Source organism: Protomyctophum bolini, assembly GCF_963924005.1.
Source record: "Protomyctophum bolini genome assembly, chromosome: 3".
Classification (NCBI taxonomy): Eukaryota; Metazoa; Chordata; class Actinopteri; order Myctophiformes; family Myctophidae; genus Protomyctophum; species Protomyctophum bolini.
Genome location: NC_137864.1, coordinates 28,850,238 through 28,867,223, shown reverse-complemented (window position 1 = coordinate 28,867,223; position 16,986 = coordinate 28,850,238). Strand labels below are relative to the sequence as shown.

General features: G+C 41.5%; 1 protein-coding gene across 1 annotated transcript in view; it reads right to left on the bottom strand.

The window, feature by feature from the left end:
* The window catches only part of tbck (TBC1 domain containing kinase), a 69,764-nt gene that overhangs the window by 23,087 nt on the left and 29,691 nt on the right, over nt 1-16,986 (bottom strand). Inside the window, exon 23 of the mRNA XM_080759419.1 lies at nt 7,848-8,020. Coding sequence (XP_080615545.1) covers nt 7,848-8,020 — 173 coding nt within the window. The remainder of the gene's footprint in view (nt 1-7,847; nt 8,021-16,986) is intronic.

The following is a 16,986-nucleotide window of genomic DNA, read 5'->3' as shown; positions in this document are numbered from 1 at the left end:
GCATGGAGCCAGAACAATGTCAGTAGTTGGTCACTGGGCTATAGTAGGCTTGCCATATTTCTCTGTGAACCCATCGTTACGTTTACTGGAGGCAGCTGACCAGCTCAGCGGTCAGCTGGCGGATTTGATTATCTCATGTGAGTTCCCCATCATAGTATAATTGAGGCCATGATCTGAGAAAACGCTGACATTGATATTATCTCCCGCAGCACACATGCACCAGACTCATGGACATTGTACACACACGACATACTAGTACAAGAAGACAGGTGTACCCACAGACGGATGCACACACAAAGAAAGGTTTTCCCCATACATTTACCAGTCTATAATTCAGGGTTCTATCCTTGTGAAGTGAAAATCTTTTTCTCTAATAGGGCAGACAAAGCAGTCTCTCTTAACGAGAATTCATTTGTATTTTTCGCTGACAGAAAAGGGAACCCACTAAAGTCTTAGGGACCAGACATAAACATTTTACATATCTTTGGTGTCTCTGGATCTCAGCCGATGAAATTAAATGAGTATTGAGTAAGCAACTTGTGGTGCATTAAAGCTTGATGACTCAGAAAGCCTACGCACAAAATTACAGCAGGGGAAGGTCATGGTTTTCTTGCATTGTGTTCAGTTATTGCTGAAATGGCATATTGACAAATTAAATCCTTGACATTAGAATATAGCCTGAAGCTAAAAATGGAATCATATTTAAAGGTGCCGCCAGAAATAAAATAATTAACTGATGCTTCACAATGTCCTCTCAGTAACCTGTATCACTTGTGGAAAAATGTTCTAAATGAACAAATAAGTAATTATTTTCCTATGGCAAATCAGATGAGTTGTAAATTACATACATGACATAGAGATAACAAAACTAAGTTATCTTCTACAGCACAAACTGCTGTTATGTGGATTGAATGCATACTGTAGTGTACATACTGTAGGTATACTTTAACCCATTTATTAAAGTATTAAAGATTTTAAAAAGGCCTTCTAAGTTGTTGTTTTTTTTTAAACTAAAACTTCTAAAACCTACAGCAGTTTTATGAAAGACACCCTAAAATCTGAGGTCTTTCTGAGAAACTTCACAGAATTAAAAAGAAAAAAGGAGACGTGCACACATTCCCGGCTTCAGAGATAAAGTAATCCTGCCACTGCCTAAATGGGTTAAGTGTGCCACTGGCAGCATGATCTAATTTTGGAGACAGTCGGGTCAGATTGTAAAAACATTTTTGCACATGGAGCCTAGTAGAGTTTCAGTTTGTTAACATGGTGCCCTGAAACTGCTTTGCCGGGCAGTGACGATGGTGGATGGTCACCATGGTGCGTTCACAGATTGTCTTTTTTGGAGCTACTGTATTTGCAAGTCCAACATGTTAGCAGCAAGAGGCTAGAAACAGGAGGTTGCTGTGCCTTCCAATAGCTCACTATTATTACTATTACTATTATTAACCTGATTTAATTTGTGGCCCAGCCAATCACTCTGACTCATGGTGATAGTGTGGTCAGATTATCAATCAATCAATTGTGTTCGACCTAGGATCAGTGGGACTAACGTAGTATACTAGAAGTATATTTATTGGTATCACTTTTTAATATTAAGTTTATATTATCATTAAAATCTTTTGCAAATTATTTATACTTTGTCGTAGAAACGTGATTCGTGGTTCAGCCCTTCCGAAATCGCAGTTCAATTGCAGGCCGTTTGGCCTAATTAGTGCCCCCTTAGGGCCTTGTAGACTAGAGGGTGGAAACTGAAATTATTTCCTTGAAAATGTACCAAACAAATTGTCGTCCCGGCCGAAATATTCACTTTACACGCATGTTTGGTGATATTGTAGCCACACTTGTCCTCTTTCACACAATGTGACTACCAAAGCACAGAGACATACAGAATGTGAACTACGGCCCTTTAAGTGACATACAGTCAAGCTGCCCATTGACCTCCATTGTATGATTATCGTGAAGTCAATACTTAACTCGCTCTTATAACCACATTTTGATCGTACCAACACCACAATCGCACATGTTGTACCTCAATGTCTCAGGCCACTCACAGCGAGCGAAATTGCGTTCGACTTTTACTTTTTGCGATAGAGCAATTTGTTCGGGCATAGGTCTTTCCCATTGAGGCCCTGTCATAGTGCTGGCACTGTTTTACTCTTGCAGAGCTGAGACATATAAAGGCCTAATTACAGGGCTGACGTTAGAGTTGTGCTTCACGAACTGAAATCACGAACGGAATGTCCAATCCACCCCAAATTTGAATCAGATGTCGCGAATGGTTTAATCAACCCAGAGCCAAAAGCAATTACATTGCTACAGGTGCCGCAAATGCTAAAAATGTTACCGTATGGTGCAAAAACATGATTTTTGGGGGATAAATCCCCTCCAAATGACTTACACATGATCACAAGGTTGAAGTGACATTGTAATTGGCTGGCGATATTATTGGGAGGGGCCTACAGTATGTAAGCGACTGCGGCAACCACACTTAGCAATTTTCCAAAATTGTGACATTTCTAGTATTAACCTGTACAACTAAAACTTTGGAGGTTCATAATATGTATTAAAATTAATTGAATTAATTATTACATCAGTCGGCCTCATGGTGGCGCTATAACAGCCCACTTTGCGTTTTTCGTCAGGAAAAGAAATCCTCCAAATTAGATTTTTTTTTTCAAAACACACTTTTTTCTCCTCCTACAGATTTTGTCCAACTACACATGATCTCTGGACCTATCCGATTAAAACACCACAGGCAGTCTTTTGGCAGTCCATATCGCTCGGCCGTAATCGTCGTCCGAAGTTAGTGGGAGGGGCCCACTTTACAAAAAATGCCACAAATTGCGAACGGAATGTCCAATCCATCCCAAATTGGAATCAGATGTCGCGGGTGGTGTAATTAAACAAAAGCAATTCCAATTTCATCCATAGGGTGCGCCGCAAATACAAAAAATGTAACAGTTTCTTGCAAAAAATAATTTTGGGGGGATAAACCCCAAATTACTTACGCATGATCACAGGGGTGACGTGACATTATAATTGGCTGGCAATATTAGTGGGAGGGGCCTATGTAAGCGACTGCGGCAACCACACTTTGCATTTTTTTTAATTACGACTTTTCTAGTTAAAAATGTATTTGTGCTAAATGTCCTTGTCCAATGTTCTGTTGCTTAGATATGACTGTGTGCAACTGGGCATGTGCACGCACTCGCACTGTGCAGGTACGTACACACGTACGTACGTACGCACGCTCGCGCATGCGTGTGAGTGCAAGGGGACATAGGTGAGTGGACATATGTTCATGGCGGTGCTGAGGTTCAAAACACAACATTTCTCTAGTGTTTTTATCCTTGGGGCCACCATATAGGTGTCTTGAAACAAATAGTCATTAGCTGTTATTAGCCTTTGACATTTGACCACTGTGCTGTGTTCTGTCTGTACGTTTTGTGAGCGAGTGCAGACTGAGGGGGTTGCAGAAACATCAATGCTACTGCCCATACAGATGAGCCTCTGCACAGGACGCTGAATGAGGAAGATTACAGCAATCACTTGGGCACACAAGAGATGGGGCTGACAAGAGCGTTGGGTATCTGGGTGCAACACGCTCAGGTGTGAAAGGCAAACAGGGCCAGGGCACAAAAACTAACAAGGAGCTGATCTGAAGCGTGGCATCACATCAGTGAATACACCACACCACACATCTGCTGCTGTTATGGGACTATGTTTTGGAGTGCATGTGAAACTGAAAACTATATTTGGCCACAGGGCAAATGCAAGCCCTTTTTATTAGGCAATGAAGACTAGCAGGTTCACGAATCCACAGGATCCACAGTGGATGAGTACCGACATAGAAAGACAACCTGTTTGTTGAGAAGATTTAAGTTCATTGGCGAGTGTGTGGATGTGTCAGTGGGATGATTGTCACACCTTCCAAGTTCCAACCAATATAAATATAAAGAAAAGCCCCCAAAACATCCAGATGGTTCAGAGGTTGTGTTCTAATAGAACTACCTCACCCCACACCTGCTCTCGACAGTGATCCAACTCCTCTACAGTACTACGGTACACAAGCTTTATATCTGATATTGCTTTGGACCATCACAGGTCTGCTTCAGTCATAGCTCTGAGTGTTATTTACCAAAAATAACTGATCTCTGTCAAGTAACGTTGCTCTTTGTTCATTTCATTGAGTGTGCCTGTAGTGCTTGAAATGCTAACCACCATGACTTCATGTACCCCTGCTGACTTCACCCATCCTCTCCCATCCTCTCCAACATACTGTCTCACTCTCAGCTATCCTACTGTCTGTCAGCATACAGGTACTTGTACTGTACTGTCTTACTCTCAGCTACCCTACCTTCTGTCAACATGCTGTCTCACTCTCAGCTACCTCACTGTCTGTCAACATAATGTCTCAATCTTAGGAAATCTCAGGTCTGTCATTGCAGAAAATATACAAACTTACAAAGGAAGTGGACAGCATGTATTAAAAAATTACACCAAAAGGGGTTCCCGTCCTGAATGGGTTAAGTCAAGATACTGTACACACTTTGCATTTTTTTTAATTACGACTTTTCTAGTTAAAAATGTATTTGTGCTAAATGTCCTTGTCCAATGTTCTGTTGCTTAGATATGACTGTGTGCAACTGGGCATGTGCACGCACTCGCACTGTGCAGGTACACAATCACACATGTATGTACGTACGTACACACGTACGTACGTACGCACGCTCGCGCATGCGTGTGAGTGCAAGGGGACATAGGTGAGTGGACATATGTTCATGGCGGTGCTGAGGTTCAAAACACAACATTTCTCTAGTGTTTTTATCCTTGGGGCCACCATATAGGTGTCTTGAAACAAATAGTCATTAGCTGTTATTAGCCTTTGACATTTGACCACTGTGCTGTGTTCTGTCTGTACGTTTTGTGAGCGAGTGCAGACTGAGGGGGTTGCAGAAACATCAATGCTACTGCCCATACAGATGAGCCTCTGCACAGGACGCTGAATGAGGAAGATTACAGCAATCACTTGGGCACACAAGAGATGGGGCTGACAAGAGCGTTGGGTATCTGGGTGCAACACGCTCAGGTGTGAAAGGCAAACAGGGCCAGGGCACAAAAACTAACAAGGAGCTGATCTGAAGCGTGGCATCACATCAGTGAATACACCACACCACACATCTGCTGCTGTTATGGGACTATGTTTTGGAGTGCATGTGAAACTGAAAACTATATTTGGCCACAGGGCAAATGCAAGCCCTTTTTATTAGGCAATGAAGACTAGCAGGTTCACGAATCCACAGGATCCACAGTGGATGAGTACCGACATAGAAAGACAACCTGTTTGTTGAGAAGATTTAAGTTCATTGGCGAGTGTGTGGATGTGTCAGTGGGATGATTGTCACACCTTCCAAGTTCCAACCAATATAAATATAAAGAAAAGCCCCCAAAACATCCAGATGGTTCAGAGGTTGTGTTCTAATAGAACTACCTCACCCCACACCTGCTCTCGACAGTGATCCAACTCCTCTACAGTACTACGGTACACAAGCTTTATATCTGATATTGCTTTGGACCATCACAGGTCTGCTTCAGTCATAGCTCTGAGTGTTATTTACCAAAAATAACTGATCTCTGTCAAGTAACGTTGCTCTTTGTTCATTTCATTGAGTGTGCCTGTAGTGCTTGAAATGCTAACCACCATGACTTCATGTACCCCTGCTGACTTCACCCATCCTCTCCCATCCTCTCCAACATACTGTCTCACTCTCAGCTATCCTACTGTCTGTCAGCATACAGGTACTTGTACTGTACTGTCTTACTCTCAGCTACCCTACCTTCTGTCAACATGCTGTCTCACTCTCAGCTACCTCACTGTCTGTCAACATAATGTCTCAATCTTAGGAAATCTCAGGTCTGTCATTGCAGAAAATATACAAACTTACAAAGGAAGTGGACAGCATGTATTAAAAAATTACACCAAAAGGGGTTCCCGTCCTGAATGGGTTAAGTCAAGATACTGTACACCTTAGTGCTCGTATAACTCAGAAAGAGTGCACTCTTCACTCCTCAAAGTGAAATCAACCCTGAGGATTTTACTGTGTGGGGCTAGGGTGTGTTGGTACTTGGTAGTGGAGACATGGGTAACAGTGTTATCACAGAGATATCCAGTGTGTCCATACTAACCACATGTCAGGCTTAGATTCCCAGTCTAAGAATTTATTCCGTCTGGCCGGTCGTAAATTCTTGGCGAGACCTGATGGATGGCAACAGTCTGCTACCAATCCAAGCTTGGAAAATGGAAACCTCGAACAAAACAACACACCGTAGCGAGAAGGAAAACATTTCATGTGACTTCAGACTCACAATTTTACATTGGACACTGCTAATCTATGTATTTTCCCTTTAGCCTTTATCCGTATATTCATGAGTTCCCAGAAACCCCATTACAAACAGCCAAGCCTGGGAGATACCAAACACGATCACAGTCTGCCACTTGTGGTCGTTGGAGACACTCCAAAAAGGAAATTTAGGTTGAAGTGCCTTGCTCAAGGGGCACATTGATGGTAGTGGTTGATTGGGTGCATTTCCGATTCAATCTTCATACCATGATTTTCCTACACTTTCTGCTGATTAATGCTGGCATCCTTCGATTCACAAACAGCCTGTTAAATACAAAAATATGCACCTGGGGTCTTTTTTTTTGCAAAACACCAGCAGAAAGATTCAGCAGTCACTGAATCTGGTATCACGCTTAATGATGTTTACTAGATGATCCTTAAATTCACAAAAGCTCAGAGTTCAGGCACTCTGAGCTTTTGTGAATTTATTTTCATTTTCAATGCACATCAAAGGCATATGGTGAAGTATAAATCAGGCTTGCATGGTCATAACCTCTACCTGTGTGTGCAAACCTGGCTGCAACATCCTGTGTTTCAGTGTTGCACAGAACCCTCTTTCCCTGTCTCTTTCCACTGACCTACATAATAATTGAAACAAGACTGTTAACAACACTGCTGCTCGTAAGTAAAGTAACAGATAAATCGGTTGGCTTTAATATATATGAAGTAATTTAGGATTCATATTTTTAAACAGCTGGGACTATATCATATACAGTGCAAAGTGTGCATGATATATGATATCATAATTGTATTATAACAAAACACAAAAATCACTTAATAACTATTAAATAATTATTACTACTCCGTGTATGCACAATTGCACAGATCATATACACACACACACACACACACACACACACACACACACACACACACACACACACACACACACACACACACACATGTGCTCACTCACAGACACACACATGCGGCTGACACACTTTTGCTCCAAAGAGTGGTCCAATAATGAGTTGGTGTAATTATCTGCAGTAATTCAGAATAGATGCAAGATAATTGCTTGAAGTGGGATTCTATAAGGGCCACCACTGCAGCATAACAAGTCAGGTCAATGAATTCCTCCAGCACACAGAAGACTGAACAAAGCTTTCAAGCTTCTGTGATTCAGCCACTGTGGTTGAATCTGATGATGAGAAGTAGTAAAGTCCAGATAATAACCAGCACAGACAATCAATCCCTGACAGCAGTAAACAAAGATAGACACATGCAATCACTCCAAATAGGATACAGCCCATTACAATGTTGTGGGATGACAGGTGTGTGTGTGTTGTTGTTGACTATAATATGACCAGCAATCACAGTGATATTTCTGATGTCTCAGTGTGGGGTGTTTTTCTGTAGTATTTGAGTGAGTGAGTGAGTGAGTGAGTGAGTGAGTGAGTGCGTGCGTGCGTGCGTGTGTGCGTGCGTGCGATGAGAAGTTCTCACCAGGTCTGTCCTGGGCATGTCTTGGTAGTCGGAGGCGTAGTACATTGGCAGCTTTGTGAAAGTACTGTCAGCGGCTGCTTTAGGTGGTTGGGCGTGCTGCCGGTATGTAGCACTCCTCGGTGTCCAGCAGAACAGAGTGATGGAGTCACGGACACATTTCTCAATGTCAATCTCTGGGAAACAAGGGGACATGGAGATGAGAATATTTACATTTATTTCTCAGTCGTGAACGATTTCCCCCAGACAGTGGCTGTGACTTTCATACTGAAGAAAGTTGCTGTGGAATATATCCCTTGTTGACCTTTGCGGCGAGGTGACTTGGTTTTCATCTCAGCCAAATACATTTGTCTTGTTTTTTTATTCAATGCGTTTCATCACTATGATTGCAAGGCTTCGATAAGAACACAATCACTGGCTTTGTTTGTTTTCTTAAGAAGGATATTTTTTATATTTTTAGTTTTTTCAGTATCTCATCTGCAACAAACAATTTATTTCTTCTTTCTGTGTTGTCATACTATATTTTACCACTGTGGTTTGCTTAATTTGTATATTATCTTGGTTGGAACTTACACTAAACTAAAACTCACTTCTCAGTGACACCAAACCCATGAACCACTCACTAACACAACCTAATTATGCCATGGAGAGAGAAAAAAAAAACTAAATAAATAAACATTGCATAGACATTAGTACATTACAGTAATATAACAATGAAGTACCGTACACAAACATTACTTAAACATACAATAATTCAGAATTTAGCTTCCCTCAGTCTTTTGGTAAAATCTTTCAATGTTCTTGTAGTATTTAGGCTGATATCTGCTCTTTTGTCCGATCAGGCTGTGCGTGTGCATGGATGACCAAATTAATAAATATTGAACTCATTAATGAGTACACACTGTGCAGTAAAGTTACGACATGAGGGCAAAATTGCATTCAATTACATTGTAGGCAAACTTTTGCCACTAGTTCATCTCCTTGGGCACAAAACATGGGAGCTTATGCAAATGTAAAGGCAGGTTTCGCAGGTCGAACGTGACATGCTCACACACAATTCCTGCAAACAGCACATTGACCATGGCAATGAATAGTCATGAATACTCTCAGTCTCAAAGTAGTGTTTCAAACACCTTGACTGAGCACCACCTCGCTCCATTTCAGTTATGTACAGACTCGTTAGATTCCAAAGAGTGGACCCTCCCTCCATCCTGAGTGCATGCTCCAAAATAGAGGCTTATAGAGAAAACTTTCTTGCTCTCTCTTTTACTTTCCTTTGCTTCTAAAGCCTCTGGGCTAGCATCCCTCCTCATTCTCCTTCCACTCACATTGGGTACAGAGGAGGATTAGGGGAAAGGGGACTCACTGGATTAGCTGAGGATTTGGGGGTGAATTGAAAATTCTCCCCTCCTACTAGGTTGTTCACTCTCTAGCGCCTTTCTCCTTTAGTAGCCTCTTTTCTGTTTGCATGCACATTAACGACCGGCCTGGCTAATGAGAGCCCCGTGACATGACCTAGCACCTGGCTGGGGCTCAAATGAAACTAAATAGAAGATGTATCATTTTCCTTTCTCTCCTCCAAGGCCCCACAGTGGTGTCATGGATAGGCAGGGGTCCGGGGTACTCCCATGGGTTAGGACCGCACAGATTCAGTTTCAGTGGGGTTCATTCCAGTGCCAAACACAGCGGTGGTGGTCTGAGATTCTTCACCCACTTGCAGAAAGGTTTCAGGGAGAAGCACATTGTCCCTCCCTGGGGCGATGAATGCCTCATGTAATCACTCCTTCCAGTGAAACAGAGGCAGGGATATAGGAAAGTAGATTGATAGCTGCTTTAACAAGGCAGCCCCAGGCTCAGCTGGGCATTCCAATGTAACCAGACAACTCTTTTTTGCAGGAATGGTTTCTGTTTTTTTGTGGTCTTTCTTTCTCTGTTAGACTTGACCAATATGCGGTCATTTTGTACTGAAGGCATTTGTGAGCCACAACCTGTGGCCACAAATAAAGCATTGGACAGACAATATAAAGAGCTCATTGAATTTACCTTTGAAAAGGTCAAGGGCCAATATCACAATCAAGGTCAAGGTTAAAATTGAGAAGAGAATGGATGGATGAATTGTCTAACACTTGGTGGGAGTGATCAGTAGCCTTCTTGGGATTATCCCAAAAGGATGAAAATCCAAAAGGGCATAGTTAACAAACATAGTCAAAATTACACAATTAGCCTTCGGGCTGGCAGAGACTTGGCTGCTCCTAAGAAATGTATTGTACTCATAGATTTTTAATAGTACTGTGAAATCATACAGATAGTCTTTCAAACTCAATATTCCATTTCTGCAAATCGAATTCCTGGTGTTCCAGTTTGTGTCATGTGTGCATAATGTGAATTCTGCGGTGCCGTGAGTAGTTTCGGCAGCTTGCGGTTGTTTTTCCTCAGCGTTAAGTGTCTATAACTACAGCTCATCAGTTCCCTGCCGAGGCACACTCATTGAGACGGATGCTAATGTCCCGTGAAACCAAATGCTGCTACATCATCAGTAAACACACTGCTCCTGCCAACCCACCAGATAGCCAGTCAGCCAGCCATCCAGCCGGCTGGCCACATTGCCCAAATTGTGATTCACTGCAGTCTCCAAAGAGAAGAAAGTTAAAGACTACCTTAGGCAACGGTTTTGGGGGAGAATCACAAAAGGAGACAAGTCATTAAAAAATGTCAGGTTGAGATGAATGTCTGGCTCCGAGGTAAAAGACTGTAATGCTGAGCCCTTCCCCATTTTCATGTTCCATTACTGCAGTCTTTGATATTCTGAGGGTGTTTTCCCTCACTAACCTTTACATAAAGTTGTAAGGCAGAGAAAGAAATATGAACTAATGTGGACAGTGGACACATGCCACTAGGTTTAGGAGGTTAAGTCTTCTGAATGGGGCAATACATTAATTTGGTCCAGATATTAGATTTGGATTGGAAGTGGGTGGGCAATTACTTGTATTTGATGTGCAGAATTTGAGTTTGAGCAAACTTATTCTTATAATGAACAATGAATAAGGATTCTTATAATGAACGCTTTTCAGTGTGAACAATAAATCAATGCCTATTTACTGTACAGCACTACAGTCAGACCATCTGTCCATCACGCCTCGTGACACGCTCCACACTGTACTGTATATGGCCGTCAGTCCATCACGTCTCGTGACACGCTCCATACATGTATATGCCGTCTCCAGATATGAAGATCACGACACTGACCTCATCAAACCCTGGATAGCCATGCATGGAAAAGACTGGATCATCACCTAGATCTGCATCTCTACATCTGACCTCAAACCCTTAGATCTCCATATATGGAGCTGACCTGTTCTGACATTCCATATGTTGATCCCTCCCCACCCGTCCATCCTCTTCAATGTCTCCCTTTTGACTGATACCTGTCCATTCAAACTCTAGACGGGCCCGCCCCAAAGTTATTAGCGCAGCCGCACCCGGCAGCCGGAAAACTAGAGTTCTCAACAGGCCTGAAAATTAAGGCCGGGCCCTACAGGGCCCTAACAGGGCTGTCCCAAGGCCTTCACAGAGGCAAATCAACAAAACAATAATGTATCAAGGGCACAACAAAAAGACAGCCAAGAAACATTATTCAGGCAGCAGCTTGATGTCCCTAACTAAGTAGCCATCAGCATTTCCCTCCTAACTCTAGACCTCTCCCTACCACATCGTCCTGGGTGGATTTGACTCTATACCCTCCCTGGTGTTATACATGTATGTAATAGCCTTGTCAATGAGAATTATTGTCACTGGCAACATTTACTGTCCAGGAGAACGGGAAGGAGATGAGTGTCTGAATCATTTAAGGTCTGCTGTCTTGTAACTTTATCTTGAGCCATTAACTTTTATTCAGACGGTCGACAGACAGGAATAGAAAGAGTTTAGGATGTGTTTTGACTCCTGACAATCCCAAGTAGACACTAGTCTTTCAAATTAGGGACACACAATGGTACGGCTAATCATGCTTGATTCCACAATATTTCAAATTTCTGACTGGATCTCAATTTCTGCAAAAATCCATAACCAAATGTGGTGTGATAACTATGCTTGTGAATGCAATTAGCCTACAGTATATGGAAGATAGATGGAATATGACAGGTACACAGTAGTTTCCTGAAATGGCATCAACTTAAACAGTCAATCAAATGGGGTGGGCGCTGACACTCCAAGCTGCGGTTCAGAAATACTGTCGTAAACATTGTAGCCTTCTTAGTTTAATGTTAAGAATTAACATCTTCAAATGTAATAACTTAAGCCAACATAGTCATAAAGTTTATACAAAAAACTATCAATGAAATACAAAGACAATGTATAGTTAAGGATGAACATAATTGTTAGGGACATTGACCACCCTACAAATAGAATCCAAAGGGAAAGCACGCACATCTCAAAACTATCTACATTCTAGGCACCCTAGCCATAGCCTGTTCACAACACTGCTGTATCCATGGCCAGGCAAACTACACAGGAGCATCAGGAGAAAGAATACCAGACTCCTTGAACGGTTTTCATCTAGCAACAATCCTGCCGTCTTCTCGTTTGCTCTAACTCTTTATCTATCTTTAAGTACACTGATGAGCTTGCACAATACAATTGTAATGGGATCAGGATGTGACAATAAAAATGTATTCTGAAATCAATTAATGACTCAATCAATCAATCAATTAATATAAATTACCGTAATATAAATGTCAAAAGTTCATAGATGATCGGTCCCGGACTAATCAGAGTCACTAGATTTATTTGAAGATGAGGATGGGGAAGTTAAAAATTCAGAATCTCGACAAAAGTACAATAGAGGTTCAAAACTGTATTGACAGGGAGAGGAGAAAACAATATAATCAGCTGGGTCAGCGTGGGCGGGGCTTCAAGGATACTATGGCCTCAAGTCTTTTTCTTTTTTCTTTTTGAGGAGCAGAAGGTCAAAATGGATCTTAATGACCTCCATCAAATTCCTGCCCTGCTACACACATTAGGAAATCTAACTGTGTTGTCTAATGGTTACATTGTGGTTTTGGAAAGATGTTTGTGGTATGTTTCCTTCACTCACTGTGCCACGTTCACATGATTCTTCCATTAGTTGCCAAATGGTGATGTCACTAAAGCGTCTGAGCATTGCCTCAAGATAGTTTGGGAAACGTTGAAAACAATAGTGGCTATAAACGTTGCATTAGTTGGCTGGGGGGAAAAGCTGTGAGTGGGTGGGTGGGTGATGGTCTGAGTTACAAATCTCATTATTTTATTCCTTGTTGATTTGTCTAAAGCCTGATTCGCACAAAATATTCACACTCCTGGCCGCACTTGCCTTGACATTACCGAGTCGACAAAACGTCACCCACCAACAGAATAGTAATTTATGGTTCAGCAACAACTGTTGGCTCTGGAAGAGTCTTGTTTATTGTTTTTAAAACTCAAGGAAAAAAATTATAAATAATAAATACTATACAAAAACAACATTGAATTATTTGCTTGTTTGTGTTTCAGATGTCAAGGATTTGAAGAAATTTATTTTTTATTTTTTAGAAAGTCTACACATCGTTTCAACAAGTGCACAGTGCACACCATTTCTTCCTTTGTTTCACACCCAACCAATCATTGTCACATTGCACACTGGAAGAAATGAACACGGTCTAATGCTGTGTTCCCATTGTGGCAAGTTAAAATGTTGCTCAATCCACATCGTAAAAATGAAAAGGGTTGGAATAGCACACATGAATATGTTTTTCTTCTACGAATGGAGCAGAAATTATGCTGTGAGAGAGGGTAGTGGAAAGGGTGAAACAAAAACACGATTGATTGATTGATGCTCCAATGCATGGTGAGATGAAAAAAGTTGAGGTCAGGTCAACTTTGATTTGTAGTGCATCATGCTAGTCACGCATCGAAGTGTCAGGCATCACTGTAGATTTATGTTGATGGCTTCCTTTGAAAAGGACTTGTAGCCTGTCAGTTTCTCGCCGCTAGTGTGAAGTGAACGCAGCATTAAAGGACATCTGAACCTTTTCACTGAAAATAGTTTTCAAATTTTTTTTTTATTAATTAAAATGAATTATCTTCACCAGAATAACAGATAACAGGTGATGGTTATTATTAGTCAACTACTACACCGATAATGTTTTGTTGTACAAGCTTCTAGTACACCAATTGCTGAATATGTCGGTAAACGATAACTGTCATTTATTGAAATTATAAGCAGCAGTATCGTCCCATCACTCTATGGGATAAATGTCCAGTGAGGATAAATGTCGGTCGCAAGCTGTCCCACATAGTGTCTGGGATGTATACATTTTGTCAATTATAATGCTACTGTCCCTCTGCCACAAGTTAGGAGGCTCACAACTGAAATGTCCACTTGATATGTAATTGCTATGTGTGCCGAAAATGTGTTTTTCAGTGAATCCCTAAAGTCACTCTAACTTTGCTTTTTAGTAGTTTTGTTCTAATTGGTCCTATTGCTAGGCAAGTGCAAGTTGAAAGCACATAAAGCTCATTACATTTGCCAAGTATAAAGGTAGAACAGCTGCAATACCTTTTCACTGTGATAGTGCATGTCTTTGCAGTTTCATGCAGAGCCATGTCCAGTCAGACATAATGCTGAGGTCCACTATTACATTGTTGCAGTGTGTGCGGAATGCTGGACTGTGTGAGCTATGTCTGGACTATGAATTTAGGACTTTAGGCTATAACACTGTAACGTCATGTTTGTCCTCTTGCTTGCCTCAATGCAAGAAAGATGTATTTGGCGCTGCACTGCGGCGACATGGACATAAGGGCTACACATGCGGGCCCTTTGTCTAAGACAAATTCCTTCCTCGGGAGACAAATAATAAAGAACCTTGAACCTTGAACTCCTGGTGATGAAAACATTATTCCACACAGATAAAGAGAAGTAGCGCACACAGCTTCCAATCTTTTAAACTCCACTATATCTGGTACACGGTTGAGGCAAGTAACAAAACAAATACCTCCATATTAATTATATTTGTTATGGGCATAAAAAAATGTGCTCGTGCTCTAAGCCATCACAACCAATAGAAAATACTGTAGGTCAGAACGACATGCCAATCAGCACAGAGAATGAAAGGGTCCATAATACTGTAGGTCAGAACGACATGCCAATCAGCACAGAGAATGAAAGGGTCCATAATACTGTAGGTCAGAACGACATGCCAATCAGCACAGAGAATGAAAGGGTCCATAATACTGTAGGTCAGAACGACATGCCAATCAGCACAGAGAATGAAAGGGTCCATAAGTAAATGAACAACCCAGGGGCGGACACTCCTGATCTGACGACAACAATCAGCAAAACAATGACAGAATGACTGAATGCCAAAGATATGTACAGTACACTGTCATATTATTGGCCTATTGGATCTGTGGCCCAATAGGGCCACAGACCCTGTATACAGACCCTGTATACACAGTACACACAAAACTGGGGTCCGTGAAATTAAAACGTTTGATAACCATTGCTTTAGCCTATTGGGTTCGAGCCGGATGTGACGCAGATTACCAAGACGCCATTGTGGCTGGCACACTGACTGATATGAAGTGGTTTACCAGGATGCCAGTAATAACTCTGGACTTGTCATGCAATTTATATGGCCAATCATAATTTTCATTAATAAATGAATGTGCTATAAAATGTAATGCCAGGAATATATTTTAGGTTGCCAGATAATAAAGATCTTACAGCTCCTTGTTCTATCATGCTTAACATGAAGTAGCTCTGCGCATTTGGAATTCCTGAAATTAAGCTGAGCATGACACGTGCATGCCTGTGTCGCACACTGAAAGTAGCAGATCTACAAGCTCACAACGTGTCGCACCGGGACGGATTGTGAGCTTGTAGATCTATTTTTTCCGAAGCACGACCAAGTATGAATTAGGCATGAGGATATCAATCCTGCATGCCTGACAGTGAAAAAAGGCAGGTGCAAACCACAAATCACTGAGTATCTGCTATATTTTATGCGTGTGTGCGCCTGTGTGTGCATGCATGCATGCATGAGTGTGTCTGTGTGTAAATCCTCAAATTACAAACACGCCCAGACAGCACATATTGACTAACCCACAAAACCTTCAAACAGGCACATTACTGCCAAAAAGAAGAACTATTGGCAAAACTACATAACCCCTCCACATGATCAGGGTCTGATGCATTGCATTGCATGTGATCATAGTGTGATTTAAAGTGTTACATATTTATTATGCTCAGTCTACTATATCTATATTCCTTATTGATAAGTTATATAGAGTTCTTCCCCTTATTTCCAACTCTTCAGTAAACAAGAAATGTATTTTCAAGCCAGCATATCAATTGTATCAAATCAATCCAATTTGAATATGAATTTACTCCTTACTATAGAGATGGAGTCACACTACTGTAGCTCAATTACAGTAGCCCAGTGAATCCAAGACACTGGAAACAAGGCTAGAAATATTCTGAAGTATTGTGTAGTAGGTGTACAGTAACTGTCACAGTAAGCGTCACATTCTGTACTAGTCAAATTCCTATACTGTGTCTGTGGTGAATGAAAGATGTTCTGATTCAGCAGAGTTTATTATTTAGTAATGGTGCTGTGTAGTTGAATACTGTGTGTCCAAGGCGGGTATGAAGGAAATCTTAATATTTGACCAAAGTATAGCAGTGTAAGTAAACAGCCCCTCTCTCTGAGGCCACTTTGCAGTTTATAAATCCATGTAGATCAGAAATAACCAGACACTCTACTGTAACTACCCAGGTATACACAAACCCTGATAATGATAGATACAAAAAAGAGCTGGCAGTGGCAGCTCCTCTCAGGCGGCCGTGCCAGTGAAGTTGGCTGCAGAATCAGGCTAGCATATTTTACCTTTATAAGGAGAAGCGACTATTTGCTTCTACTCCTCCTCCTCACCCTCCTGCTTCTCATGAAATCTGCTGGACTTGGTCAATAAAACACAGTGAAGTATGGCGTAATATGAAGCGGACAGGGCACACAGAATAAGTGAAGGCAGAGTGCACATGCATTTCCCCCCCTTCTGAGAAGTAATATTCGTCTCCACGGCCTGTTATTTAAACTTTAATGTCATTCTGCCTTTCAGCCAGAAAAAG